The sequence below is a fragment of the Pelodiscus sinensis genome, chromosome 5 (genome assembly GCF_052426305.1).
Source record: "Pelodiscus sinensis isolate ZL-2025 chromosome 5, ASM5242630v1, whole genome shotgun sequence".
NCBI lineage: Eukaryota > Metazoa > Chordata > Testudines > Trionychidae > Pelodiscus > Pelodiscus sinensis.
The window spans coordinates 135678710-135706558 of NC_143056.1; the positions used below are offsets into that span (position 1 = coordinate 135678710).

The 27849-nt window shown below is 75.6% G+C and overlaps 2 protein-coding genes across 3 annotated transcripts; one reads left to right on the forward strand and one right to left on the reverse strand.

Moving 5' to 3' along the window:
* The first annotated feature begins 448 nt into the window (after window positions 1-448).
* LOC149524460 (interleukin-27 subunit alpha-like) lies at window positions 449-4807 on the forward strand. 2 transcript variants are annotated; one of them, XM_089778778.1, is made up of 5 exons: window positions 449-588; window positions 2492-2655; window positions 3051-3149; window positions 4181-4345; window positions 4444-4807. In XM_089778778.1, exons 1-5 carry the CDS (start codon window positions 576-578, stop codon window positions 4669-4671), a joined length of 669 nt encoding a protein of 222 aa, XP_089634904.1. In that variant the 5' UTR covers window positions 449-575; the 3' UTR covers window positions 4672-4807. The 2 variants fall into 2 exon arrangements, with proteins under 2 accessions (XP_089634904.1, XP_089634905.1); XM_089778779.1 differs by having other exon boundaries at window positions 4498-4807.
* Window positions 4808-6454: 1647 nt separating this feature from the next.
* Window positions 6455-24566, reverse strand: LOC149524461 (uncharacterized). Its single transcript, XM_089778871.1, has 7 exons — window positions 24397-24566; window positions 23037-23134; window positions 20058-20185; window positions 12218-12266; window positions 12051-12147; window positions 11141-11960; window positions 6455-6524 (listed from the first exon to the last, which is right to left on the reverse strand). Exons 2-7 carry the CDS (start codon window positions 23091-23093, stop codon window positions 6455-6457), a joined length of 1221 nt encoding a protein of 406 aa, XP_089634997.1. The 5' UTR covers window positions 23094-23134; window positions 24397-24566.
* Window positions 24567-27849: the final 3283 nt, after the last annotated feature.

Sequence of the window (27849 nt, forward strand, 5' to 3'; positions counted from 1 at the left end):
CCCGGGCCGGCGGCGGGAGCGGGGGGGGCCGGCGGGCGGGGGGCGGCGGCGGGAGCGGGGGGGGCCGGGCGGGGCCGGCGGCGGGAGCGGGGGGCCCGGGCCGGCGGCGGGAGCGGGGGGCCCGGGCCGGCGGCGGGAGCGGGGGGCCCGGGGCCGGGGGGCCGGGCGGCGGGGGAGCGGGGGGCCCGGGCCGGGCCGGCGGCGGGAGCGGGGGGCCCGGGCCGGGCCGGCGGCGGGAGTGGGGGGCCCGGGCCGGGCCGGCGGACCCCAGTGGGTTTCTCTTTGCTCACCACTTCCAGCCCTCCGTGCGCGCTGCTCTGAAACGGGAAGTGCTGAAACCCCTGGGCGTCCCTGCGGAACCGCAGGCCGGGGGTGCTGAGCCGGGGGCGTTTCGGCCCCGTTACTAAAAACAGAAGCTTGGAGATTTTGGAGCGAGCGAAAATGAAACCGTCCCGGGGCAATAAAAGGCCGGGAGGACTCAGAACCTGGAGCCATCGGGCAGACGGGCGGGCGGGCGGACGGACGGGCAGGAGGGCGGACGGACGGGCGGACAGGCGGCAGCGCAGAGCTCCAGGATGCGGCTGTGCGGTGAGCATGTGGCCAAGGGCCTGTGTCCCTGGAAGGAGCCACCGTCTCCTTGCACCAGGGGGCGCTGCGAGGCGGGGGACACATGAGCGATGGCTTCAGACAAGGGGCTGCAGGGCAGAGTGGGGGGCAGGGCTGTGGGGCAGGAGTGGGGGGCACCGGCAGTGCAGGGGGACGGGACAGAGTGGGGGGTGCCGCAGGGCCGGGCTGGGCTGGCAGACGTGCGGGGTGGAGCGGGAGGCACTGGCAGAGCTGGGCGGCAGGGTGGAGTGGGGGGCGCCACAGGGCCGGGGGGCAGGGCCAGGGGGCGGAGTGGGGGACAGGGCTGGGGGCAGGGGCTGCGGGCGGGGCAAGGGACAGGGCCGGGGGCAGGGCAGGGGCTGCGGGCAGAGCGGGGGGCGCCGCGGGGCAGGGCTGTTGGCAGGGCCGGGGGGCAGGCTGCAGGGCTGGGGGCAGAGTGGGGGGCAGGGCTGGGGGCAGAGGCTGCGGGCAGAGCAGGGGGCAGGGCTGGGGGCAGGGCTGGGGGTGGGGGCAGGGCGGGGGGGAGCGGGGGGCACCGCGGGGCAGGGGGCAGGGGGCAGGGCCAGGGGCATGGCCGGGGGTGGAGCGGGGGGCACCGCAGGGCAAGGGGCAGGCCCGGGGGCAGGGCCGGGGGGCAGGCTGGGGGCGGAGCGGGGGCACCGCGGGGCAGGGGGCAGGGCTGGGGGCATGGCCGGGGGCGGAGCAGGGGGCAGGCTGGGGGCGGAGCGGGGGGCACCGCGGGGCAGGGGGCAGGGCTGGGGGCATGGCCGGGGGCGGAGCGGGGGGCAGGCTGGGAGGCGGAGCGGGGGGCGCCGCAGGGCAGGGGGCAGGGCGGGGGGCAGGCTGGGGGCAGAGTGGGGGGCACCGCGGGGCAGGGCCGGGGGTGGGAGCGGGGGGGGCCGCGGGGCAGGGGGGCAGGGCCGGGGGGCAGGCTGGGGGCGGAGCGGGGGGCGCCGCGGGGCCGGGGGCAGGGCCGGGGGGCAGGCTGGGGGCGGAGCGGGGGGCGCCGCGGGGCCGGGGGCAGGGCTGGGGGCGCCGGGGGCGGAGCGGGGGGCGCCGCGGGGCCGGGGGCAGGGCCGGGGGCAGGCTGGGGGCGGAGCGGGGGGCGCCGCGGGGCCGGGGGCAGGGCTGGGGGGCGCCGGGGGCGGAGCGGGGGGCGCCGCGGGGCTGGGGGCGCGGGGGCGGGCGGGGGGCGCCGCGGGGGGGGGCAGGGCGGGGGGCATGGCCGGGGGCGGAGCGGGGGGCGCCGCGGGGCCGGGGGCAGGGCCGGGGGCATGGCCGGGGGCGGAGCGGGGGGCACCGCGGGGCAGGGGGCAGGGCAGGCTGGGGGCGGAGCGGGGGGCGCCGCGGGGCTGGGGGCGCCGGGGGCGGAGCGGGGGGCGCCGCGGGGCCGGGGGCAGGGCCGGGGGCATGGCCGGGGGCGGAGCGGGGGGCACCGCGGGGCAGGGGGCAGGGCCGGGGGCATGGCCGGGGGCGGAGCGGGGGGCACCGCGGGGCAGGGGGCAGGGCAGGCTGGGGGCGGAGCGGGGGGCACCGCGGGGCAGGGGGCAGGGCCGGGGGGCAGGCTGGGGGCGGAGCGGGGGGCGCCGCGGGGCAGGGGGCAGGGCCGGGGGGCAGGCCGGGGGCGGAGCGGGGGGCGCCGCGGGGCTGGGGGGGCGCCGGGGGCGGAGCGGGGGGCGCCGCGGGGCCGGGGGCAGGGCCGGGGGGCAGGCTGGGGGCGGAGCGGGGGGCGCCGCGGGCCCGGGGGCAGGGCCGGGGGCGCCGGGGGCTGGTGCCCAGGGGATGCCCGGGGAGGTGGCGGGCTGGTGCCCAGGGGATCCCCGAGGGGCGGGTCTCTCCAGGCTCGTCACCGGCAGCTGACGGCCCCGGTCCGCTCTCTCCGCAGGGCTGTGGCTGCTGCTCCCGGCGGCGCTGAGCTCTCCGCTCCGGGGCTTGGCCGGGGCCGAAGGAGCCGCCCGCTGGGGCCGGGGGATGCAGGCGGAATTCGGGAGCAGCCTGAAACTCGTCCGCAAACTCCTGGCTGAGACTAAACTCGTCACTCGCCGCTTTGTACGTCGGGGCGGGCGCTCGCCGGGACGCGGCCGGTTGGGGGGGGGGGCCGGGCGCTCGCCGGGACGCGGCCGGTTGGGGGGGGCCGGGCGCTCGCCGGGACGCGGCCGGTGGGGGGGGGCGGGCGCTGGCCGGTGGGGGGGGGGCCGGGCGCTCGCCGGGACGCGGCCGGTTGGGGGGGGGGCGGGCGCTCGCCGGGACGCGGCCGGTGGGGGGGGCCGGGCGCTCGCCGGGACGCGGCCGGTGGGGGGGGGGCGGGCGGGCGCTCGCCGGGACGCGGCCGGTGGGGGGGGGGGGGCGGGCACACGGGGCCCCCCGGGTGGGGGCCGCTGACTCAGTGTGCCGCCCGGTGGAGGGGTCGCCGGACGCCTGGGTTCACCGCCTCTCTCCCCCAGGTGACGGAGCGCCTTCGCGGCGCCAAGCTGCCCCTCCTGTCCAGCCCACAGCTCCTGCCCCCCGTCAGCCTGAGCGCGCAGCAGTGGCTGGCCCTGCCTGTGAGCACCTGGGCTGGGGGTGGGAAGAACTACGGGGGGGCCTGGCCCTGCTGGAGAGCGGAGGAGGGGGGCTGGGAGAGGGTGTTTGGGGCTGAGGGGGATGGCTGGCCCTGCTGGGGGGGAGGGGGTGGGTGCTGGCCATGCCAAGTAGGGAGTGGCCCTGACAGGGAGGGAACTGGGCGGCTCTGCCGGGGGGAGGGGGCAGGGGGGGGGCGCTGGGGGGACCGGCCCTGCCGGGGGGAGGGGGCCTGGGGGGAGGGGGGGGGCTCTGTGCCGGGGAGGCGGGGGGGGGGACCGGCCCTGCTGGGGGGGGCCCTGCTGGGGGGTGGGGGCCCTGCCCGGGGGGGGCGCTGGGGCTGGCCCTGCTGGGGGGGGGCGGGGGGGGGCGCTGGGGGGGACCGGCCCTGCCGGGGGGGCGCTGGGGGGGACCGGCCCTGCCGGGGGGGGCGCTGGGGGGGCGCTGGGGGGACCGGCCCTGCCGGGGGGGGGGGGACGGCTGGGGGTGACCGGGGGGGTGCGGGGCCTGCTGGGGGGGTGCGGGGGGGGGGGTGCCTGGCCCTGCCGGGGGGGGGGGGGACCGGCCCTGCCGGGGGGGCGGGGGCTGGGGGTGGGGGGACTGGGGGGTGCGGGGGCCTGCCGGGGGGCGCTGGGGGGGGTGCCGGGGGCCTGGCCCTGCCGGGGGGGGCGCTGGGGGGGACCGGCCCTGCTGGGGGGGGTGCGGGGGGCTGGCCCTGCCGGGGGGGCGCTGGGGGGGACCGGCCCTGCCGGGGGGGGGCGGGGGGGGGCTGGCCTGGCCGGGGGGCGGGGGCGGGGGGGGGGGGGGGGCCTGGCCCTGCCGGGGGGGCGCTGGGGGGACCGGCCCTGCCGGGGGGGGCTGGGGGGGACCGGCCCTGCCGGGGGGGGGCGGGGCCTGGCCCTGCCGGGGGGGCGCTGGGGGGGACCGGCCCTGCCGGGGGGGGCGCTAGGGGGGACCGGCCCTGCCGGGGGGGGGGCCCGGCTCTGCTCAGGCCCTGACGCCCGGCTCTGCTCAGGCCATGCAGCGGCTGCAGGACATGAGGCGGGCACTGGACGTGTTTCGGGGCTACGTGGAGGTTCTGGGGCGCAGGGAGCAGGAGAGGGGCGATCCCAGCCTGGCTCGGGGGCTGCAGGAAATCGGGCTGGATCTGCGGGACCTGGCCCATCACATCGATTACCAGGTGAGCGCCGGGGCCTGGTCCCCGAAGTGGCCCTTGCGGGGGGCGGCTGGGGCCCTGGGACTGGGGCTCTGTCTCACTCTTGCCCCCTCTCTCCCCAGCTGCGGGGCCCTGGCACTGGGGCTCTGTCTCACTCTTGCCCCCTCTCTCCCCAGCTGCGGGGCCCTGGCCCGCCCGCGCCGCCGCCCCCCGCGCCGCCCCGCGCCCCGCAGCGCGCCAGCGAGTGGAGCCGCCTGCAGGAGACGTACCTGCTGCTGCGCGCCATGGAGAGCGCCCTGGGCCGCCTCGTCCGCGACTTCACGCTGCTGCGCCTGGGGACCCCGCGCTGAGCCCCCCCACAACACTAGCCCCGGCCCTGCTGCTGCCCCCGGAGCCGGGCGTCCGGGCTCGCGCCCCCCGGCCCAGGGAGGCCCCGGGTCCGGACTCCAGCGGGTCCATGTTAATTTATAGCCCTCGACTCTGTATTTATTGTTGCTATTTATTGCCAAGAAATGGGATTTTATTTATTTTTTGTATAAAGTAGGACTAATAGGAAGTGTCTTTTTCATGGGCTTCTCTCCCCGGCTCGGGCAGGGCAGTGGGGGCTAGTGGGTGGAGCGGGCAGGGCAGTGGGGCTAGTGGGTGGAGCCGGGCAGGGCAGTGGGGCTAGTGGGTGGAGCCGGGCAGGGTAGTGGGGCTAGTGGGTGGAGCCGGGCAGGGCAGTGGGGGCTAGTGGGTGGAGCCGGGCAGGGCAGTGGGGGCTAGTGGGTGGAGCGGGCAGGGTAGTGGGGCTAGTGGGTGGAGCCGGGCAGGGCAGTGGGGGCTAGTGGGTGGAGCCGGGCAGGGCAGTGGGGCTAGTGGGTGGAGCCGGGCAGGGTAGTGGGGCTAGTGGGTGGAGCGGGCAGGGCAGTGGGGCTAGTGGGTGGAGCCGGGCAGGGCAGTGGGGCTAGTGGGTGGAGCCGGGCAGGGTAGTGGGGCTAGTGGGTGGAGCGGGCAGGGCAGTGGGGGCTAGTGGGTGGAGCCGCGCAGGGCAGTGGGGGCTAGTGGGTGGAGCCGGGCAGGGCAGTGGGGGCTAGTGGGTGGAGCCGCGCAGGGCAGTGGGGGCTAGTGGGTGGAGCCGGGCAGGGTAGTGGGGGCTAGTGGGTGGAGCCGGGCAGGGTAGTGGGGCTAGTGGGTGGAGCCGGGCAGGGTAGTGGGGCTAGTGGGTGGAGCCGGGCAGGGCAGTGGGGCTAGTGGGTGGAGCCGGGCAGGGCAGTGGGGGCTAGTGGGTGGAGCGGGCAGGGCAGTGGGGCTAGTGGGTGGAGCCGGGCAGGGCAGGAACCCGATCACCCGAGTTCTCTGCCCCCTTCACCTCTGGATTCTGGTTTCTCTTTTCCGCTCCCACTTTCTAGCTGATTCAGCCCTGAGGTTTCTGGGAACCCGGCAGTGACTGATGCACAAAGTAAACAGAACCACTAGGTGCTAAATTGGTAGGTCCTACAGGAATTCATAGGCTGACAGGAGTTTCTTCTTTCCCAGAACTTCCCTTCCCCCACACCCCCCCTTTCCACAGACATGGTTTTGGTAGGCCCTACAGAAATCCTGTAGCTGCCTCTAGGCTGGCAAGATTTTGTGCAAAAGCAGCCGCGTTTACACAAAGCCTTGCCGCTTGTCTACACTGGCCGCAAGAATTTGTGCAAGAGCCCCGCCGTTCTCATGGAAGGGGTCAGGGCTTCTTGCACAAACACCTTGACGCTCCCGCTCAGGGATAAGCCCTCTCGCACTAGAATACTTGTGCAAGGGGGCCAGTGTAGACAGGCACCTTCACTTTTTGCACAAGAAAGCTCGACGGCTAAACCGGAGCTTCCTTGCGCAAAAGCGCGCGTGCCCATCCAGACGCTCTTTGGCGGAAAAGCTTTTCTGTTCGCAGTGTTCCCACAGACGCAGCCTGTCTGTACACACATCACTTCCGCAGTAGGTCCTACAGTAACCCCGAGGCCATGCGCCACCCCACCCCCACACTCCTTTCACACCGGTTCTCTTTATTGGTGCTCCCCAGCACACCTCAGGGTGGTGGCCGGACCCCTGGGCCCTGACAGAGCAAGGGGTCTGTCCTGGCTGGAGTCTGCCTGCCCCACCTGGTTCCCCAAGGGGTCACTGGGGCGGGGGCTTGCGCAGCCGCGACTTCAGCTCTGCTAGCATGTGGGGGTGGGCCAGGCTGAAGCTGTGGGGCAGAGAGAGAGAGCGGCAAGGGTGAGCCCTGCTCCTAGCCCCGCCCCCTGCACTGACCCACAGCTCTGCTCCCCTCCCCCCCTCCAGCTGGGAGAACCCAGGAGTCCTGCTCCTAGCCCCGCCCCCCTGCACTGACCCACGGCTCTGCTCCCCTCCCCCCCTCCAGCTGGAGAACCCAGGAGTCCAGGTCCCGCCCCCCAGCCTGTGCTTACCCAGCATGCTGTGGGAGCTGCCTCCTTGGCGTCTGGGGCTGGGGTGACTTGGGGGGCACGGAGCCCGTTGGGGTGCCGGTTTCGGGGGCAGGTGGGGCCCGGAGGCTGGGGGCCCTGCGCGCTGACCCCTTCCTCCGCAGCAGCACCCGGCTCTTCTGGGCACTCACATCCAGGGGGCAGCCCTGGGGGAGGGAAATGTGAGGGTGGGGTCTGCCCCTTCCTGCCAGCCCCACGGTGACCCTTGCTGGCCCCAGGACCCCCTCCCCCATCCTGAGATCCCCTTTATCCCACCCCCGCCCAGGGCCTGATGCCTCAGGCTGCCAGCCCCCCATGGCCCCACAACACTCACCTGTCTGGGCTCCGGGAGGGGGGGCTGTGCCGAGTCAGGGTGGTCGAGCTGGGGGGCAGGGCAGAAGGGGAGGTGGCCCTCTGAGCCCTCCCCTGGGGCCCCATGGCAGCTTCTACCTGCACTCTGCTCCCCCCAGATCTCGTCCTGGGAGCGGAGCCCATGGCCCCCCCCTTCCCGCCCCCCCTGGGTCCCTCCAGATCCCCTGCGCTCCACGGGGCCCCCGAGTGAGCTAGAGTCTCCCCTCGGGACCCCCTCATTTCTGCAGGCCCCTCCAGAGGCCCTGAGCCCCCCCTCCTCCCACTCCTGGGCTGGCACCTGGAGGATGCCCCCCCCAGCCTCCTTCTCCCCTTACCCATAGGCGCCCCTTGCCACCTCCACAAAGGCACCCCCACCCCCTTTCCTTCCTCCCTGAGTGGCCCCTCCCCCAGGCCAACGCTGCCACCCTGCTGGTCCCTCTCCCCCAGCTCAACGCCGCCCCCCTGCTGGTCCCTCTCCCCCAGCTCAACGCCGCCCCCCTGCTGGTCTCTCTCCCCCAGCTCAACGCCGCCCCCCTGCTGGTCTCTCTCCCCCAGCTCAACGCCGCCCCCCTGCTGGTCCCTCTCCCCCAGCTCAACGCCGCCCCCCTGCTGGTCCCTCTCCCCCAGCTCAACGCCGCCCCCCTGCTGGTCCCTCTCCCCCAGCTCAACGCCGCCCCCCTGCTGGTCCCTCTCCCCCAGCTCAACGCCGCCCCCCTGCTGGTCTCTCTCCCCCAGCTCAACGCCGCCCCCCTGCTGGTCTCTCTCCCCCAGCTCAACGCCGCCCCCCTGCTGGTCTCTCTCCCCCAGCTCAACGCCGCCCCCCTGCTGGTCCCTCTCCCCCAGCTCAACGCCGCCCCCCTGCTGGTCTCTCTCCCCCAGCTCAACGCCGCCCCCCTGCTGGTCCCTCTCCCCCAGCTCAACGCCGCCCCCCTGCTGGTCTCTCTCCCCCAGCTCAACGCCGCCCCCCTGCTGGTCTCTCTCCCCCAGCTCAACGCCGCCCCCCTGCTGGTCTCTCTCCCCCAGCTCAACGCCGCCCCCCTGCTGGTCCCTCTCCCCCAGCTCAACGCCGCCCCCCTGCTGGTCTCTCTCCCCCAGCTCAACGCCGCCCCCCTGCTGGTCCCTCTCCCCCAGCTCAACGCCGCCCCCCTGCTGGTCTCTCTCCCCCAGCTCAACGCCGCCCCCCTGCTGGTCTCTCTCCCCCAGCTCAACGCCGCCCCCCTGCTGGTCTCTCTCCCCCAGCTCAACGCCGCCCCCCTGCTGGACTCTCTCCCCCAGCTCAACGCCGCCCCCCTGCTGGTCCCTCTCCCCCAGCTCAACGCCGCCCCCCTGCTGGTCTCTCTCCCCCAGCTCAACGCCGCCCCCCTGCTGGTCTCTCTCCCCCAGCTCAACGCCGCCCCCCTGCTGGTCCCTCTCCCCCAGCTCAACGCCGCCCCCCTGCTGGTCCCTCTCCCCCAGCTCAACGCCGCCCCCCTGCTGGTCCCTCTCCCCCAGCTCAACGCCGCCCCCCTGCTGGTCCCTCTCCCCCAGCTCAACGCCGCCCCCCTGCTGGTCCCTCTCCCCCAGCTCAACGCCGCCCCCCTGCTGGTCCCTCTCCCCCAGCTCAACGCCGCCCCCCTGCTGGTCTCTCTCCCCCAGGCCAACGCCGCCCTCCTGCTGGTCTCTCTCCCGCAGCTCAACGCCGCCCCCCTGCTGGTCTCTCTCCCCCAGGCCAACGCCGCCCCCCTGCTGGTCCCTCTCCCCCAGCTCAACGCCGCCCCCCTGCTGGTCTCTCTCCCCCAGGCCAACGCCGCCCCCCTGCTGGTCCCTCTCCCCCAGCTCAACGCCGCCCCCCTGCTGGTCCCTCTCCCCCAGCTCAACACCGCCCCCCTGCTGGTCTCTCTCCCCCAGCTCAACGCCGCCCCCCTGCTGGTCCCTCTCCCCCAGCTCAACGCCGCCCCCCTGCTGGTCTCTCTCCCCCAGGCCAACGCCGCCCCCCTGCTGGTCTCTCTCCCCTAGCTCAACATCGCCCCCTCTGCTGGTCTCTCTCCCCCAGCTCAACACTGCCCTCCTGCTGGTCTCTCTCCCCAATCTCAACGCCGCCCCCCTGCTGGTCTCTCTCCCCCAGCTCAAGGCCGCCCCCCTGCTGGTCTCTCTCCCCCAGCTCAACGCTGCCCCCCTGCTGGTCTCTCTCTCCCAGCTCAACGCTGCCCCCCTGCTGGTCTCTCTCCCCCATCTCAACGCTGCCCCACTGCTGGTCTCTCTCTCCCAGCTCAACGCTGCCCCCCTGCTGGTCTCTCTCCCCCATCTCAACGCTGCCCCACTGCTGGTCTCTCTCCCCGAGCTCAACGCCGCCCCCCTGCTGGTCTCTCTCTCCCATCTCAACGCCGCCCCCCCGCTGGTCTCTCTCTCCCAGCTCAACGCTTCCCTCCTGCTGGTCTCTCTCCCCCAGCTCAACGCTGCCCCACTGCTGGTCTCTCTCCCCCATCTCAACACTGCCCCCCTGCTGGTCTCTCTCTCCCAGCTCAACGCTGCCCCACTGCTGGTCTCTCTCTCCCAGCTCAACGCTGCCCCCCTGCTGGTCTCTCTCCCCCATCTCAACGCTGCCCCACTGCTGGTCTCTCTCCCCGAGCTCAACGCCGCCCCCCTGCTGGTCTCTCTCTCCCAGCTCAACGCTGCCCCCCCGCAGGTCTCTCTCCCCCATCTCAACGCTGCCCCACTGCTGGTCTCTCTCTCCCATCTCAACGCTGCCCCACTGCTGGTCTCTCTCCCCCATCTCAACGCTGCCCCACTGCTGGTCTCTCTCTCCCAGCTCAACGCTGCCCCACTGCTGGTCTCTCTCCCCCATCTCAACGCCGCCCCCCTGCTGGTCTCTCTCCCCCATCTCAACGCTGCCCCACTGCTGGTCTCTCTCCCCCAGCTCAACGCTGCCCCACTGCTGGTCTCTCTCCCCCAGCTCAACGCTGCCCCCCTGCTGGTCCCTCTTCCCAAGCTCAACGCTGCCCCCTGCTGGTCTCTCTCGCCCAGCTCAACGCTGCCCCCATGCTGGTCTCTCTCCAATAGCTCAACGCCGCCCCCCTGCTGGTCTCTCTCTCCCAGCTCAACGCTGCCCCACTGCTGGTCTCTCTCTCCCAGCTCAACGCTGCCCCCCTGCTGGTCTCTCTCCCCCATCTCAACGCTGCCCCACTGCTGGTCTCTCTCTCCCAGCTCAACGCTGCCCCCCTGCTGGTCTCTCTCCCCCATCTCAACGCTGCCCCACTGCTGGTCTCTCTCCCCGAGCTCAACGCCGCCCCCCTGCTGGTCTCTCTCTCCCATCTCAACGCCGCCCCCCCGCTGGTCTCTCTCTCCCAGCTCAACGCTTCCCTCCTGCTGGTCTCTCTCCCCCAGCTCAACGCTGCCCCACTGCTGGTCTCTCTCCCCTATCTCAACGCCACCCCCCTGCTGGTCTCTCTCCCCCATCTCAACACTGCCCCCCTGCTGGTCTCTCTCTCCCAGCTCAACGCTGCCCCACTGCTGGTCTCTCTCTCCCAGCTCAACGCTGCCCCCCTGCTGGTCTCTCTCCCCCATCTCAACGCTGCCCCACTGCTGGTCTCTCTCCCCGAGCTCAACGCCGCCCCCCTGCTGGTCTCTCTCTCCCAGCTCAACGCTGCCCCCCCGCTGGTCTCTCTCCCCCATCTCAACGCTGCCCCACTGCTGGTCTCTCTCCCCCATCTCAACGCTGCCCCCCCGCTGGTCTCTCTCTCCCATCTCAACGCTGCCCCACTGCTGGTCTCTCTCCCCCATCTCAACGCTGCCCCCCCGCTGGTCTCTCTCTCCCATCTCAACGCTGCCCCACTGCTGGTCTCTCTCCCCCATCTCAACGCTGCCCCACTGCTGGTCTCTCTCTCCCAGCTCAACGCTGCCCCACTGCTGGTCTCTCTCCCCCATCTCAACGCCGCCCCCCTGCTGGTCTCTCTCCCCCATCTCAACGCTGCCCCACTGCTGGTCTCTCTCCCCCAGCTCAACGCTGCCCCACTGCTGGTCTCTCTCCCCCAGCTCAACGCTGCCCCCCTGCTGGTCTCTCTCGCCCAGCTCAACGCTGCCCCTATGCTGGTCTCTCTCCAATAGCTCAACGCCGCCCCCCTGATGGTCTCTCTCCCCCAGCTCAACGCTGCCCGTCTGCTGGTCCCCCTCCCCCAGCTCAACTCTGCCGGCCTGCTGGTCTCTCTCCCCCAGTCTGACACCACCCCCCTGCTGGTCTCTCTCCCCTAGCTCAACGCTGCCCCCCTGCTGGTCTCTCTCCCCCAGTCTGACACCACCCCCCTGCTGGTCTCTCTCCCCTAGCTCAACATCGCCCCCCTGCTGGTCTCTCTCCCCCAGTCTGACACTGCCCCCCTGCTGGTCTCTCTCCCCCAGCTCAACGCTGCCCCCCTGCTGGTCTCTCTCCCCCAGCCTGACATCGCCCCCCTGCTGGTCTCTCTCCCGCAGCCCGACGCTGCCCCCCTGCCAGTCTCCCTCCCTGGTCCGCTCATACTCCACCATTGGGGTCCCTAGTGGGGGACTGTTGTTCTCCTCTTCCCCATCCCTGGTGCTGCCCCATCTGGATCCCACAGCCATGTCCCATTCCTCCTCCTCTTTGTGAGGCCCCAGCTGTGGGCTGCTGCCCCTCTCTCCCTGGGGCCCCTCCTGCGTGAGCTCTTCTACATGCTTCAATTGAGCCCCCAGACAGATGCTGCTCCCACCAATCTGCCCCTCCTCCTGCCCCCCATCCACGCTTGTGGGGGGCTGGGCTGGGGGGCTAGGCTCCCGGTGGTGGGAGGGACTGGGGGGAGGTGCCCGTGCCCCTGGCGCTGTCAGCTCCACAGATCTGGGCTCCAGGTTCACAGCCCCTGGCCCTGTGGGGAGAGAGGGGGGGCAGGTGACATGCCTTCTCTGTCTCCCAGCTGCCCCCACCGCCCCCACAGACCCTCTCAGCCCCCACTCACGTGGCCAGACGGGGTGGGGGACGTGTGGGTCCGACACAGACTCCCTCAGCAACGTGCCGCCCTCCTGGGCAGCAGGATCCTGGCCATGGGGGGGCACCTGCAAGGACAGAAGTCATGAGGGGCCAAGCCCAATGGGGAAGTGCCCCGAGAAGCTGCCCCCAACATACCTGCAGGGCTGGGCATCCAGCGTCGTGCGGCCCCCCCATCATCTCCATCCTGCCGGGCACAAAGGGGGTGAGGCCAGCCCTGTTGGATCCCCTGCCTGCCCAGCATCGGGCATAGGGATCCTGTGGGACCCCCGCCCCGGGCCACGTCCCAGCGCCAGGCAGGGGTCCCCGTATAGCCCCCACCCCCGCCCCCGGGCCGCGTCCCAGCGCCAGGCAGGGGTCCCCGTATAACCCCCACCCCCACCCCCGGGCCGCGTCCCAGCGCCAGGCAGGGGTCCCCGTATAGCCCCCACCCCCACCCCCGGGCCACGTCCCAGCGCCAGGCAGGGGTCCCCGTATAACCCCCACCCCCACCCCCGGGCCGCGTCCCAGCGCCAGGCAGGGGTCCCCGTATAGCCCCCACCCCCACCCCCGGGCCGCGTCCCAGCGCCAGGCAGGGGTCCCCGTATAGCCCCCACCCCCACCCCCGGGCCACGTCCCAGCGCCAGGCAGGGGTCCCCGTATAACCCCCACCCCCACCCCCACCCCCGGGCCGCGTCCCAGCGCCAGGCAGGGGTCCCCGTATAGCCCCCACCCCCACCCCCGGGCCACGTCCCAGCGCCAGGCAGGGGTCCCCGTATAACCCCCACCCCCACCCCCCCCCCCCGGGCCACGTCCCAGCGCCAGGCAGGGGTCCCCGTATAGCCCCCACCCCCACCCCCGGGCCGCGTCCCAGCGCCAGGCAGGGGTCCCCGTATAGCCCCCACCCCCACCCCCGGGCCGCGTCCCAGCGCCAGGCAGGGGTCCCCGTATACCCCCCACCCCCACCCCTGGGCCGCGTCCCAGCGCCAGGCAGGGGTCCCCGTATAACCCCCACCCCCACCCCCGGGCCGCGTCCCAGCGCCAGGCAGGGGTCCCCGTATAACCCCCACCCCCACCCCCACCCCCGCCCCGGGCCACGTCCCAGCGCCAGGCAGGGGTCCCCGTATAGCCCCCACCCCCACCCCCGGGCCGCGTCCCAACGCCAGGCAGGGGTCCCCGTATAGCCCCCACCCCCACCCCCGGGCCGCGTCCCAGCGCCAGGCAGGGGTCCCCGTATAGCCCCCACCCCCACCCCCGGGCCGCGTCCCAGCGCCAGGCAGGGGTCCCCGTATAACCCCCACCCCCACCCCCACCCCCACCCCCGGGCCGCGTCCCAGCGCCAGGCAGGGGTCCCCGTATAGCCCCCACCCCCACCCCCACCCCCGGGCCGCGTCCCAGCGCCAGGCAGGGGTCCCCGTATAACCCCCACCCCCACCCCCACCCCCGGGCCGCGTCCCAGCGCCAGGCAGGGGTCCCCGTATAGCCCCCACCCCAGGCGGGGCCAGGCGGGGCTCTGGGGGAGGAGGGAACGGGGGCTCCGGGGCCAGGCGGGGCTCTGGGGGAGGAGGGAACGGGGGCTCCGGGGCCAGGCGGGGCTCTGGGGGAGGAGGGAATGGGGGCTCCGGGGCCAGGCGGGGCTCTGGGGGAGGAGGGACTGGGGGCTCCGGGGCCAGGCGGGGCTCTGGGGGAGGAGGGGAACAGGGGGCTCCGGGGCCAGGCAGGGCTCTGGGGGAGGAGGGAACGGGGGCTCCGGGGCCAGGCGGGGCTCTGGGGAAGGAGGGGTACGGGGGCTCCGGGGCCAGGCGGGGCTCTGGGGGAGGAGGGGAACGGGGGCTCCGGGGCCAGGCAGGGCTCTGGGGGAGGAGGGGAACAGGGGGCTCCGGGGCCAGGCGGGGCTCTGGGGGAGGAGGGACTGGGGGCTCCGGGGCCAGGCGGGGCTCTTGGGGGAGGAGGGACTGGGGGCTCCGGGGCCAGGCAGGGCTCTGGGGGAGGAGGGAACGGGGGCTCCGGGGCCAGGCGGGGCTCTGGGGAAGGAGGGGTACGGGGGCTCCGGGGCCAGGCGGGGCTCTGGGGGAGGAGGGGAACGGGGGCTCCGGGGCCAGGCAGGGCTCTGGGGGAGGAGGGGAACGGGGGCTCCGGGGCCAGGCAGGGCTCTGGGGGAGGAGGGGAACAGGGGGCTCCGGGGCCAGGCGGGGCTCTGGGGGAGGAGGGACTGGGGGCTCCGGGGCCAGGCGGGGCTCTTGGGGGAGGAGGGACTGGGGGCTCCGGGGCCAGGCAGGGCTCTGGGGGAGGAGGGGAACAGGGGGCTCCGGGGCCAGGCGGGGCTCTGGGGGAGGAGGGACTGGGGGCTCCGGGGCCAGGCGGGGCTCTTGGGGGAGGAGGGGAACAGGGGGCTCCGGGGCCAGGCGGGGCTCTGGGGGAGGAGGGGAACAGGGGGCTCCGGGGCCAGGCGGGGCTCTGGGGGAGGAGGGAATGGGGGCTCCGGGGCCAGGCGGGGCTCTGGGGGAGGAGGGAACGGGGGCTCCGGGGCCAGGCGGGGCTCTGGGGGAGGAGGGAATGGGGGCTCCGGGGCCAGGCGGGGCTCTGGGGGAGGAGGGAATGGGGGCTCCGGGGCCAGGCAGGGCTCTGGGGAGGAGGGGAACAGGGGGCTCCGGGGCCAGGCAGGGCTCTGGGAGAGGAGGGGAACGGGGGCTCCGGGGCCAGGCGGGGCTCTGGGGGAGGAGGGGAACGGGGGCTCCGGGGCCAGGCGGGGCTCTGGGGGAGGAGGGAACGGGGGCTCCGGGGCCAGGCGGGGCTCTGGGGGAGGAGGGAACGGGGGCTCCGGGGCCAGGCGGGGCTCTGGGGGAGGAGGGAACGGGGGCTCCGGGGCCAGCCGGGGTTCTGGGGGAGGAGGGAATGGGGGCTCCGGGGCCAGGCGGGGTTCTGGGGGAGGAGGGAACGGGGGCTCCGGGGCCAGGCGGGGCTCTGGGGGAGGAGGGAATGGGGGCTCCGGGGCCAGGCGGGGCTCTGGGGGAGGAGGGGAGCAGGGAGCTCCGGGGCCAGGCGGGGCTCTGGGGGGGGAGGAAACGGGGGCTCCGGGGCCAGGCGGGGCTCTGGGGGAGGAGGGGAACGGGGGCTCCGGGGCCAGGCTGGGCTCTGGGGGAGGAGGGAACGGGGGCTCCGGGGCCAGGCGGGGCTCTGGGGGAGGAGGGAACGGGGGCTCCGGGGCCAGGCGGGGCTCTGGGGGAGGAGGGAACGGGGGTTCCGGGGCCAGCCGGGGTTCTGGGGGAGGAGGGAACGGGGGCTCCGGGGCCAGGCGGGGCTCTGGGGGAGGAGGGAACGGGGGCTCCGGGGCCAGGCGGGGCTCTGGGGGAGGAGGGAACGGGGGCTCCGGGGCCAGGCGGGGCTCTGGGGGAGGAGGGGAACGGGGGCTCCGGGGCCAGGTGGGGCTCTGGGGGAGGAGGGGAACGGGGGCTCCGGGGCCAGGCGGGGCTCTGGGGGAGGAGGGAATGGGGGCTCCGGGGCCAGGCGGGGCTCTGGGGGAGGAGGGGAGCAGGGAGCTCCGGGGCCAGGCGGGGTTCTGGGGGAGGAGGGGAACAGGGGGCTCCGGGGCCAGGCGGGGCTCTGGGGGAGGAGGGGAACAGGGGGCTCCGGGGCCAGGCGGGGCTCTGGGGGAGGAGGGAATGGGGGCTCCGGAGCCAGGCGGGGCTCTGGGGGAGGAGGGGAACGGGGGCTCCGGAGCCAGGCGGGGCTCCGGGGGAGGAGGGGAACGGGGGCTCCGGGGCCAGGCGGGGCTCTGGGGGAGGAGGGAATGGGGGCTCCGGGGCCAGGCGGGGTTCTGGGGGAGGAGGGAATGGGGGCTCCGGGGCCAGGCGGGGCTCTGGGGGAGGAGGGGAACGGGGGCTCCGGGGCCAGGCGGGGCTCTGGGGGAGGAGGGGAACAGGGGCTCCGGGGCCAGGCGGGGCTCTGGGGGAGGAGGGAATGGGGGCTCCGGGGCCAGGCGGGGTTCTGGGGGAGGAGGGAACGGGGGCTCTGGGGCCAGGCGGGGCTCTGGGGGAGGAGGGAATGGGGGCTCCGGGGCCAGGCGGGGCTCTGGGGGAGGAGGGAATGGGGGCTCCGGGGCCAGGCGGGGCTCTGGGGGAGGAGGGAATGGGGGCTCCGGGGCCAGGCGGGGTTCTGGGGGAGGAGGGAACGGGGGCTCCGGGGCCAGGCGGGGTTCTGGGGGAGGAGGGAATGGGGGCTCCGGGGCCAGGCAGGGCTCTGGGGGAGGAGGGGAACAGGGGGCTCCGGGGCCAGGCGGGGCTCTGGGGGAGGAGGGGGACAGGGGGTTCCGGGGCCAGGCGGGGCTCTGGGGGAGGGGGGGAACAGGGGGCTCTGGGGCCAGGCGGGGCTCTGGGGGAGGAGGGGAACAGGGGCTCCGGGGCCAGGCGGGGCTCTGGGGGAGGAGGGAATGGGGGCTCCGGGGCCAGGCAGGGCTCTGGGGGAGGAGGGGAACAGGGGGCTCCGGGGCCAGGCGGGGCTCTTGGGGAGGAGGGGAACAGGGGGCTCCGGGGCCAGGCGGGGCTCTGGGGGAGGAGGGGAACAGGGGCTCCGGGGCCAGGCGGGGCTCTGGGGGAGGAGGGGAACAGGGGGCTCCGGGGCCAGGCGGGGCTCTGGGGGAGGAGGGGAACAGGGGGCTCCGGGGCCAGGCGGGGCTCTGGGGGAGGAGGGAATGGGGGCTCCGGGGCCAGGCGGGGCTCTGGGGGAGGAGGGAATGGGGGCTCCGGGGCCAGGCAGGGCTCTTGGGGAGGAGGGGAACAGGGGGCTCCGGGGCCAGGCGGGGCTCTGGGGGAGGAGGGAATGGGGACTCCGGGGCCAGGCGGGGCTCTGGGGGAGGAGGGGAACAGGGGGCTCCGGGGCCAGGCGGGGCTCTGGGGGAGGAGGGAATGGGGGCTCCGGGGCCAGGCGGGGCTCTGGGGGAGGAGGGGAACAGGGGGCTCCGGGGCCAGGCGGGGCTCTGGGGGAGGAGGGAACGGGGGCTCCGGGGCCAGGCGGGGCTCTGGGGGAGGAGGGAACGGGGGCTCCGGGGCCAGGCGGGGCTCTGGGGGAGGAGGGGAACGGGGGCTCCGGGGCCAGGCAGGGCTCTGGGGGAGGAGGGAATGGGGGCTCCGGGGCCAGGCGGGGCTCTGGGGGAGGAGGGAATGGGGGCTCCGGGGCCAGGCGGGGTTCTGGGGGAGGAGGGAATGGGGGCTCCGGGGCCAGGCGGGGCTCTGGGGGAGGAGGGAATGGGGGCTCCGGGGCCAGGCAGGGCTCTTGGGGAGGAGGGGAACAGGGGGCTCCGGGGCCAGGCGGGGCTCTGGGGGAGGAAGGGAACAGGGGCTCCGGGGCCAGGCGGGGCTCTGGGGGAGGAAGGGAACAGGGGGCTCCGGGGCCAGGCGGGGCTCTGGGGGAGGAAGGGAACAGGGGGCTCCGGGGCCAGGCGGGGCTCTGGGGGAGGAAGGGAACAGGGGGCTCCGGGGCCAGGCGGGGCTCTGGGGGAGGAGGGGAACAGGGGCTCCGGGGCCAGGCGGGGCTCTGGGGGAGGAGGGAACGGGGGCTCCGGGGCCAGGCAGGGCTCTGGGGGAGGAGGGAATGGGGGCTCCGGGGCCAGGCGGGGCTCTGGGGGAGGAGGGGAACAGGGGGCTCCGGGGCCAGGCGGGGCTCTGGGGGAGGAGGGAATGGGGGCTCCGGGGCCAGGCGGGGCTCTGGGGGAGGAGGGAATGGGGGCTCCGGGGCCAGGCGGGGTTCTGTGGGAGGAGGGAATGGGGGCTCCGGGGCCAGGCGGGGCTCTGGGGGAGGAGGGAATGGGGGCTCCGGGGCCAGGCGGGGCTCTGGGGGAGGAGGGAATGGGGGCTCCGGGGCCAGGCGGGGTTCTGGGGGAGGAGGGAATGGGGGCTCCGGGGCCAGGCGGGGCTCTGGGGGAGGAGGGAATGGGGGCTCCGGGGCCAGGCGGGGTTCTGGGGGAGGAGGGGAACAGGGGGCTCCGGGGCCAGGCGGGGTTCTGGGGGAGGAGGGGAACAGGGGGCTCCGGGGCCAGGCGGGGTTCTGGGGGAGGAGGGGAACAGGGGGCTCCGGGGCCAGGCGGGGCTCTGGGGGAGGAGGGAATGGGGGCTCCGGGGCCAGGCGGGGCTCTGGGGGAGGAGGGAATGGGGGCTCCGGGGCCAGGCAGGGCTCTGGGGGAGGAGGGGAACGGGGGCTCCGGGGCCAGGCGGGGCTCTGGGGGAGGAGGGGAACGGGGGCTCCGGGGCCAGGCGGGGCTCTGGGGGAGGAGGGAATGGGGGCTCCGGGGCCAGGCGGGGCTCTGGGGGAGGAGGGGAACGGGGGCTCCGGGGCCAGGCGGGGTTCTGGGGGAGGAGGGAATGGGGGCTCCGGGGCCAGGCGGGGCTCTGGGGGAGGAGGGAATGGGGGCTCCGGGGCCAGGCGGGGTTCTGGGGGAGGAGGGAATGGGGGCTCCGGGGCCAGGCGGGGCTCTGGGGGAGGAGGGAATGGGGGCTCCCGGGCCAGGCGGGGCTCTGGGGGAGGAGGGAATGGGGGCTCCGGGGCCAGGTGGGGCTCTGGGGGAGGAGGGGAACAGGGGGCTCCGGGGCCAGGCGGGGCTCTGGGGGAGGAGGGAATGGGGGCTCCGGGGCCAGGCAGGGCTCTGGGGGAGGAGGGAATGGGGGCTCCGGGGCCAGGCGGGGCTCTGGGGGAGGAGGGAATGGGGGCTCCGGGGCCAGGCGGGGCTCTGGGGGAGGAGGGAATGGGGGCTCCGGGGCCAGGCGGGGCTCTGGGGGAGGAGGGAATGGGGGCTCCGGGGCCAGGCGGGGCTGTGGGGGAGGAGGGGAACAGGGGGCTCCGGGGCCAGGCGGGGCTCTGGGGGAGGAGGGAATGGGGGCTCCGGGCCAGGCGGGCGGGGCTCTGGGGGAGGAGGGGAACAGGGGGCTCCGGGGCCAGGCGGGGCTCTGGGGGAGGAGGGGAACAGGGGCTCCGGGGCCAGGCGGGGCTCTGGGGGAGGAGGGAACGGGGGCTCCGGGGCCAGGCAGGGCTCTGGGGGAGGAGGGGAACAGGGGGCTCCGGGGCCAGGCGGGGCTCTGGGGGAGGAGGGAATGGGGGCTCCGGGGCCAGGCGGGGCTCTGGGGGAGGAGGGAATGGGGGCTCCGGGGCCAGGCGGGGCTCTGGGGGAGGAGGGGAACAGGGGGCTCCGGGGCCAGGCGGGGCTCTGGGGGAGGAGGGAATGGGGGCTCCGGGGCCAGGCGGGGCTCTGGGGGAGGAGGGAATGGGGGCTCCGGGGCCAGGCGGGTTTCTCGGGGAGGAGGGGAACAGGGGGCTCCGGGGCCAGGCGGGGCTCTGGGGGAGGAGGGAATGGGGGCTCCGGGGCCAGGCGGGGCTCTGGGGGAGGAGGGAATGGGGGCTCCGGGGCCAGGCGGGGTTCTGGGGGAGGAGGGAATGGGGGCTCCGGGGCCAGGCAGGGCTCTGGGGGAGGAGGGAATGGGGGCTCCGGGGCCAGGCGGGGTTCTGGGGGAGGAGGGAATGGGGGCTCCGGGGCCAGGCGGGGCTCTGGGGGAGGAGGGAATGGGGGCTCCGGGGCCAGGCGGGGCTCTGGGGGAGGAGGGAATGGGGGCTCCGGGGCCAGGCGGGGCTCTGGGGGAGGAGGGAATGGGGGCTCCGGGGCCAGGTGGGGCTCTGGGGGAGGAGGGGAACAGGGGGCTCCGGGGCCAGGCGTGGTTCTGGGGGAGGAGGGACTGGGGGCTCCGGGGCCAGGCGGGGCTCTGCGGGGGAGTCCGTCCTGGCTGCTCTGGGGTGCAGGACCGGGGACCCTGATGTGCCGTCACACCTGGGTCCCGCCCGGGGCGCTCGCTGCAGGTGACGGGGGCAGCGGTGTCAGACCCAGGCAGGCCGGAGCCGGGACGGCGCCCCGTGGGGGGCCCTGAGTCCGGGCTGTGGGCGCAGAGCAGCCCGGCCCCACCCCAGTGCCTGGCAAGGCCCCCCATGTGCCCAGCCCCCATCTCCATCCTTTCCTTACCCATGGTGCTCGGGGCCTCCTCCCCCACAGCGGTCAGGGGGGTCCCTCTCCCTGCTTCCCCCATGATCGGCTGCGCCCGGGTGCGCCTGCTCCCCGAAGAGGTACGCCGAGACGCCGCGCACGTAATCCTGGGGGAAGGCCCGAGGCTGAGGGGGGGCCTGGCCTTCGCTCTGGCCCCCGTGCCCCCTCCGGCCCCCTCCGGCCCCTGTGTCCCCTCTGGCCCCTGTGTCCCCTCTGGCCCCCTCCGGCGCCCGTGCCCCCTCTGGCCCCCTCCGGCCCCTGTGTCCCCTCTGGCCCCCTCCGGCCCCCTCCAGCCCCCGTGCCCCCTCCGGCCCCCTCCGGCCCCCTCTGGCCCCTGTGTCCCCTCTGGCCCCCCTCCGGCGCCCGTGCCCCCTCCAGCCCCCGTGTCCCCTCTGGCCCCCCTCCGGCCCCCATGCCCCCTCCGTGCCCCCTCCGGCCCCCGTGCCCCCTCTGGCCCCCCTCCAGCCCCCGTGTCCCCTCTGGACCCCTCTGGCCCCTGTATCCCCTCCGGCCCCCGTTCCCCCTCCAGCCCCCTCTGGCCCCTGTGCCCCCTCCGGCCCCCTCTGGCCCCCTCTGGACACCCTCCGGCGCCCGTGCCCCCTCCAGCCCCCTCTGGCCCCAGTGCCCCCTCCGGCCCCCTCTGGCCACCCTCCGGCGCCCGTGCCCCCTCCAGCCCCCTCTGGCCCCTGTGCCCCCTCTGGCCCCCTCCGGCCCCTGTGTCCCCTCTGGCCCCCCTCCGGCTCCCTCCAGCCCCCGTGCCCCCTCCGGCCCCCTCCGGCCCCCTCTGGCCCCTGTGTCCCCTCTGGCCCCTGTGTCCCCTCTGGCCCCCCTCCGGCCCCTGTGTCCCCTCTGGCCCCCCTCCGGCCCCCGTGCCCCCCCTCCGGCCCCCGTGCCCCCTCCGGCCCCCTCCGGCCCCTGTGTCCCCTCTGGCCCCCTCCGGCCCCCGTGCCCCCTCCGGCCCCCTCCGGCCCCTGTGTCCCCTCTGGCCCCTGTGTCCCCTCTGGCCCCCCTCCGGCCCCTGTGTCCCCTCTGGCCCCCCTCCGGCCCCCGTGCCCCCTCCGGCCCCCGTGCCCCCTCCGGCCCCCTCCGGCCCCTGTGTCCCCTCTGGCCCCCCTCCGGACCCCGTGCCCCCTCCGGCCCCCTCCGGCTCCCTCCAGCCCCCGTGCCCCCTCCGGCCCCCTCCGGCCCCCTCTGGCCCCTGTGTCCCCTCTGGCCCCCCTCCGGCCCCCGTGCCCCCTCCGGCCCCTGTGTCCCCTCTGGCCCCTGTGTCCCCTCTGGCCCCCCTCCGGCCCCCATGCCCCCTCCGGCCCCCGTGCCCCCTCCGGCCCCCTCCGGCCCCTGTGTCCCCTCTGGCCCCCTCCGGCCCCCGTGCCCCCTCCGGCCCCCTCCGGCCCCTGTGTCCCCTCTGGCCCCCTCTGGCCCCCGTGCCCCCTCCGGCCCCCTCCGGCCCCTGTGTCCCCTCTGGCCCCTGTGTCCCCTCTGGCCCCCCTCCGGCCCCCTCCAGCCCCCGTGCCCCCTCCGGCCCCCTCCGGCTCCCTCTGGCCCCTGTGTCCCCTCTGGCCCCCCTCCGGCCCCCGTGCCCCCTCCGGCCCCCTCCGGCCCCTGTGTCCCCTCCGGCCCCTGTGTCCCCTCTGGCCCCCCTCCGGCCCCCGTGCCCCCTCCGGCCCCTGTGTCCCCTCTGGCCCCCCTCCGGCCCCCTCCAGGCCCGTGCCCCCTCCGGCCCCCTCCGGCCCCCTCTGGCCCCTGTGTCCCCTCTGGCCCCCCTCCGGCTCCCTCCGGCCCCCGTGCCCCCTCCGGCCCCCTCCGGCCCCCTCTGGCCCCTGTGTCCCCTCTGGCCCCCCTCCGGCCCCTGTGCCCCCTCCGGCCCCCTCCGGCCCCTGTGTCCCCTCTGGCCCCTGTGTCCCCTCTGGCCCCCCTCCGGCCCCTGTGTCCCCTCTGGCCCCCCTCCGGCCCCCGTGCCCCCTCCGGCCCCTGTGTCCCCTCTGGCCCCCTCCGGCCCCTGTGTCCCCTCTGGCCCCCCTCCGGCCCCCTCCAGCCCCCGTGCCCCCTCCGGCCCCCTCCGGCCCCCTCTGGCCCCTGTGTCCCCTCTGGCCCCCCTCCGGCGCCCGTGCCCCCTCCAGCCCCCGTGTCCCCTCTGGCCCCCCTCCGGCCCCCGTGCTCCCTCCGGCCCCCTCCGGCCCCTGTGTCCCCTCTGGCCCCCCTCCATGCCCCTCCGGCCCCCGTGCCCCCTCTGGCCCCCTCTGGCCCCCCTCCAGCCCCCGTGTCCCCTCTGGACCCCTCTGGCCCCTGTATCCCTCCGGCCCCCGTTCCCCCTCCAACCCCCTCTGGCCCCTGTGCCCCCTCCGGCCCCCTCTGGCCCCCTCTGGACACCCTCCGGCGCCCGTGCCCCCTCAAGCCCCTCTGGCCCCTGTGCCCCCTCCGGCCCCCTCCGGCCCCCTCCGGCCCCCTCTGACCCCCTCCGGCCCCCGTGCCCCCTCTGGACTCCTCCAACCCCCGTTCCCCCTCAAGCCCCCATGTTCCCTCTGGATTCCTCTTGCCCCCGTTCCCCCTCCAACCCCCGAACCCCCTCCGGGCCCGGACCTCCTCTGGACCCCTCTGGCCCCCGTGCCCCCTCCGGCCCCTGTGCCCCCTCCTGCACCCTCCGGCTCCGTGTCCCCTCCGGTCTCTGTGCCCCCCATTCTCCCTCCAGCTCCTTGCCCCCTCTGGCCCTTGTTCCCCCATTCCCCTCTGGCTCCCTTGCCCCACCCTGTGCTCCCTCTGGCCCCCTGGTCCCCCGCGACCCGCTTGCTCCCCTGTGCTCCCTGCACCCTCTCTGGCCCCCTTCCCCCACCTGTGCCCCAACCCGCCCCCTCTGTCCCCATCCCGCCTGTCTGTCCAGAGCTCCCAGTTTATCTGGTCTGAGCACGCCCCACCCCTCGCAGCCCCCCACCCCCAAGTCCCGGCGCCGTGGGCCCTCACCAGAGCCCCCCGCAGGGCGCGATGCAGCCCAGGCAGATGTTGCTGCAGCAGCTCCATGGGGCCCACAGAGCTGGGGGACAGCGGCAGCTTCCCTGTGGCTAGGGAAGGAAGTGATGTACTAGGAGAGAAGGCTGGTTACCTCCCCACGCCCTGCCCCCCGGCTGCCCCTAGCTCCCCCCGCTCTGCCCCCCACGCCCTGCCCCCCGGCTGCCCCTCAGCTCCCTGCGCTCTGCCCCCCACGCCCTGCCCCCCGGCTGCCCCTCAGCTCCCTGCGCTCTGCCCCCCACGCCCTGCCCCCCGGCTGCCCCTCAGCTCCCTGCGCTCTGCCCCCCACGCCCTGCCCCCCGGCTGCCCCTAGCTCCCCCCGCTCTGCCCCCCACGCCCTGCCCCCCGGCTGCCCCTCAGCTCCCTGCGCTCTGCCCCCCACGCCCTGCCCCCCGGCTGCCCCTAGCTCCCCCCGCTCTGCCCCCCACGCCCTGCCCCCCGGCTGCCCCTCAGCTCCCTGCGCTCTGCCCCCCACGCCCTGCCCCCCGGCTGCCCCTCAGCTCCCTGCGCTCTGCCCCCCACGCCCTGCCCCCCGGCTGCCCCTCAGCTCCCTGCGCTCTGCCCCCCACGCCCTGCCCCCCGGCTGCCCCTCAGCTCCCTGCGCTCTGCCCCCCACGCCCTGCCCCCCGGCTGCCCCTCAGCTCCCTGCGCTCTGCCCCCCACGCCCTGCCCCCCGGCTGCCCCTCAGCTCCCTGCGCTCTGCCCCCCACGCCCTGCCCCCCGGCTGCCCCTCAGCTCCCTGCGCTCTGCCCCCCCACGCCCTGCCCCCCGGCTGCCCCTCAGCTCCCTGCGCTCTGCCCCCCACGCCCTGCCCCCCGGCTGCCCCTCAGCTCCCTGCGCTCTGCCCCCCCACGCCCTGCCCCCCGGCTGCCCCTCAGCTCCCTGCGCTCTGCCCCCCACGCCCTGCCCCCCCGCTGCCCCTCAGCTCCCTGCGCTCTGCCCCCCACGCCCTGCCCCCCGGCTGCCCCTCAGCTCCCTGCGCTCTGCCCCCCACGCCCTGCCCCCCGGCTGCCCCTCAGCTCCCTGCGCTCTGCCCCCCACGCCCTGCCCCCCGGCTGCCCCTCAGCTCCCTGCGCTCTGCCCCCCACGCCCTGCCCCCCGGCTCTCCCTCAGCTCCCTGCGCTCTGCCCCCCACGCCCTGCCCCCCGGGTCCCTCTCAGCTCCCTGGACACTCTGATCCCCCACCCCCTGCCCCCAGGCTCCCACTCCACTCCCTGCGCTCTGCTCCCCCAGGCTCTGGCCCCCAACTCCCTGTCCACCCTGCCCCCGAGCTCCCTGTGTGGTCTACTCCCCTCGGCACTCATGTCTCCCTTACCTGTTTGCCCCCCGGCTCCCTGCCCCCATCTGCGCTGCACACCCTGCCCCCCTGCAGAGTCAGGCTCTGTTGCAAGAGCGGGGGCGGGGGGACAGGGATGTAGCTAGAGGAAACTGTGGCTTTGTGGCCAAGACAAGAGACAAAATGAAAAACAAGGGCTCCCCGTCCCCCTCGGGCATCCCCCACCACCCTGCCCCTGCCCTGCTTCCACTGCCCCCTCCCCCAACCTGGCTTCCTGCCCCCCTCCCCACTTGATTCCAGCAGGGACTGGAGAACCCGGAGCTCCAGAGGGAGGGGACCCCTGAGGGGCTGAGGGCAGAGGCAGGCTAAAGGCCCCAAGAGGTGCTATCCCAAAGGTGGACGGGTGACCCCCCCAGGAGAGAGTGGAACCCCCTGAGGGTCGCTGATGGGCTGGAGGGCGCTCCCAGGAAGGGGCCGTGGTGCTGGAGGGGGTCAGTGGGAGGGGCCATGGCGCTGGAGGAGGGGCCGTGGTGCTGGAGGGGGTCAGTGGGAGGGGCCATGGCGCTGGAGGAGGGGCCGTGGTGCTGGAGGGGGTCAGTGGGAGGGGCCATGGCGCTGGAGGAGGGGCTGTGGTGCTGGAGGGGGTCGGTGGAAGGGGCCGTGGCGCTGGAGGAGGGGCCGTGGTGCTGGAGGGGGTCAGTGGGAGGGGCCGTGGTGCTGGAGGGGGTCAGTGGGAGGGGCCATGGCGCTGGAGGAGGGGCCGTGGTGCTGGAGGGGGTCAGTGGAAGGGGCCGTGGCGCTGGAGGAGGGGCCATGGTGCTGGAGGGGGTCAGTGGGAGGGGACATGGCGCTGGAGGAGGGGCTGTGGTGCTGGAGGGGGTCAGTGGAAGGGGCCATGGCGCTGGAGGAGGGGCTGTGGTGCTGGAGGGGGTCAGTGGAAGGGGCCGTGGCGCTGGAGGAGGGGCCGTGGTGCTGGAGGGGGTCAGTGGAAGGGGCCGTGGCGCTGGAGGGGGTCAGTGGAAGGGGCCGTGGCGCTGGAGGAGGGGCTGTGGTGCTGGAGGGGGTCAGTGGAAGGGGCCGTGGCGCTGGAGGAGGGGCTGTGGTGCTGGAGGGGGTCAGTGGAAGGGGCCGTGGCGCTGGAGGGGGTCAGTGGAAGGGGCCATGGCGCTGGAGGAGGGGCTGTGGTGCTGGAGGGGGTCAGTGGAAGGGGCCGTGGCGCTGGAGGGGGTCAGTGGAAGGGGCCATGGCGCTGGAGGAGGGGCCGTGGTGCTGGAGGGGGTCAGTGGAAGGGGCCATGGCGCTGGAGGAGGGGCCGTGGTGCTGGAGGGGGTCAGTGGGAGGGGCCATGGCGCTGGAGGAGGGGCCGTGGTGCTGGAGGCGGTCAGTGGGAGGGGCCATGGCGCTGGAGGAGGGGCCGTGGTGCTGGAGGCGGTCAGTGGAAGGGGCCGTGGCGCTGGAGGAGGGGCCATGGTGCTGGAGGGGGTCAGTGGGAGGGGACATGGCGCTGGAGGGGGTCGGTGGAAGGGGCCATGGCGCTGGAGGAGGGGCTGTGGTGCTGGAGGGGGTCAGTGGAAGGGGCCATGGCGCTGGAGGAGGGGCCATGGCGCTGGAGGGGGTCAGTGGAAGGGGCCGTGGCGCTGGAGGAGGGGCCGTGGTGCTGGAGGGGGTCAGTGGAAGGGGCCGTGGCGCTGGAGGGGGTCAGTGGAAGGGGCCGTGGCGCTGGAGGAGGGGCCGTGGTGCTGGAGGGGGTCAGTGGAAGGGGCCGTGGCGCTGGAGGAGGGGCTGTGGCGCTGGAGGGGGTCAGTGGAAGGGGCCGTGGCGCTGGAGGAGGGGCTGTGGTGCTGGAGGGGGTCAGTGGAAGGGGCCGTGGCGCTGGAGGGGGTCAGTGGAAGGGGCCATGGCGCTGGAGGAGGGGCCGTGGTGCTGGAGGGGGTCAGTGGAAGGGGCCGTGGCGCTGGAGGAGGGGCCGTGGTGCTGGAGGGGGTCAGTGGAAGGGGCCGTGGCGCTGGAGGAGGGGCCGTGGTGCTGGAGGGGGTCAGTGGGAGGGGCCATGGCGCTGGAGGGGGTCGGTGGAAGGGGCCATGGCGCTGGAGGAGGGGCTGTGGTGCTGGAGGGGGTCAGTGGAAGGGGCCGTGGCGCTGGAGGAGGGGCCATGGCGCTGGAGGGGGTCAGTGGGAGGGGCCATGGCGCTGGAGGGGGTCGGTGGAAGGGGCCATGGCGCTGGAGGAGGGGCTGTGGTGCTGGAGGGGGTCAGTGGAAGGGGCCGTGGCGCTGGAGGAGGGGCTGTGGTGCTGGAGGGGGTCGGTGGAAGGGGCCATGGCGCTGGAGGAGGGGCTGTGGCGCTGGAGGGGGTCGGTGGAAGGGGCCATGGCGCTGGAGGAGGGGCTGTGGTGCTGGAGGGGGTCCGTGGGAGGGGCCATGGCACTGGAGGGGGGCGGTGGAAGGGGCCATGGCACTGGAGGAGGGGCTGTGGTGCTGGAGGGGGTCCGTGGAAGGGGCCATGGCACTGGAAGAGGGGCTGTGGTGCTGGAGGGGGTCCGTGGAAGGGGCCGTGGCTCTGGAGAAGGGGCCGTGGTGCTGGAGGAGGGGCTGTGGGGCTGGAGGGGGTCAGTGGAAGGGGCCATGGCACTGGAGAAGGGGCCGTGGTGCTGGAGGGGGTCTGTGGGAGGGGCCGTGGCTCTGGAGGGGGTCAGTGGGAGGGGCCGTGGTGCTGGAGGGGGTCTGTGGGAGGGGCCATAGTGCTGGAGGGGGTCAGTGGGAAGGGCCGTGGCGCTGGAGGAGGGGCCGTGGCGCTGGAGGGGGTCTGTGGGAGGAGCCGTGGAGGTGGAAGGGGTCTGTGGAAGGGGCCATGGCGCTGGAGGGGGTCAGTGGGAAGGGCCGTGGTGCTGGAGGAGGGGCCGTGGCGGTGGAGGAGGGGCTGTGGTGCTGGAGGGGCTCAGTGGGAGGGGCCATGGCGCTGGAGGGGGTCAGTGGGAAGGGCAGTGGCGCTGGAGGAGGGGCCGTGGCACTGGAGGGGGTCAGTGGGAGGGGCCGTGGTGCTGGAGGGGGTCCGTGGAAGGGGCCATGGTGCTGGAGGGGGTCAGTGGGAGGGGCCATGGTGCTGGAGGAGGGGCCATGGCACTGGAGGAGGGGCTGTGGCGCTGGAGGAGGGGCTGTGGTGCTGAGGGGGTCAGTGGGAGGGGCCGTGGCGCTGGAGGGGATCAGTGGGAGGGGCCATGGTGCTGGAGGGTGTCCGTGGGAGGGGCCATGGCACTGGAGGAGGGGCTGTGGTGCTGGAGGGGGTCAGTGGGAGGGGCCGTGGCTCTGGAGGTGGTCAGTGGGAGGGGCCGTGGTGCTGGAGGGGGTCTGTGGGAGGGGCCATAGTGCTGGAGGGGGTCAGTGGGAAGGGCCGTGGCGCTGGAGGAGGGGCCGTGGCGCTGGAGGGGGTCTGTGGGAGGAGCCGTGGAGGTGGAAGGGTGTGACGGCACGTTGGGGGTTCCCCGTCTCCTGCAC

Bases quoted from the DNA above. Each gene is read 5' to 3' on its own strand.
- LOC149524461 (XM_089778871.1), bottom strand. From the start codon at position 23,093: ATGGAGCTGCTGCAGCAACATCTGCCTGGGCTGCATCGCGCCCTGCGG. The intron at 20,186-23,036 runs GTGAGGGCCCAC...GCCTTCCCCCAG, and splicing joins GCGCCCTGCGGGGGGCTCTG to GATTACGTGCGCGGCGTCTC. The intron at 12,148-12,217 runs GTATGTTGGGGG...CTGTCCTTGCAG, and splicing joins CTGGATGCCCAGCCCTGCAG to GTGCCCCCCCATGGCCAGGA.
- LOC149524460 (XM_089778778.1), top strand. The intron at 3,150-4,180 runs GTGAGCACCTGG...GGCTCTGCTCAG, and splicing joins AGCAGTGGCTGGCCCTGCCT to GCCATGCAGCGGCTGCAGGA. The intron at 4,346-4,443 runs GTGAGCGCCGGG...CTCTCTCCCCAG, and splicing joins CCCATCACATCGATTACCAG to CTGCGGGGCCCTGGCACTGG.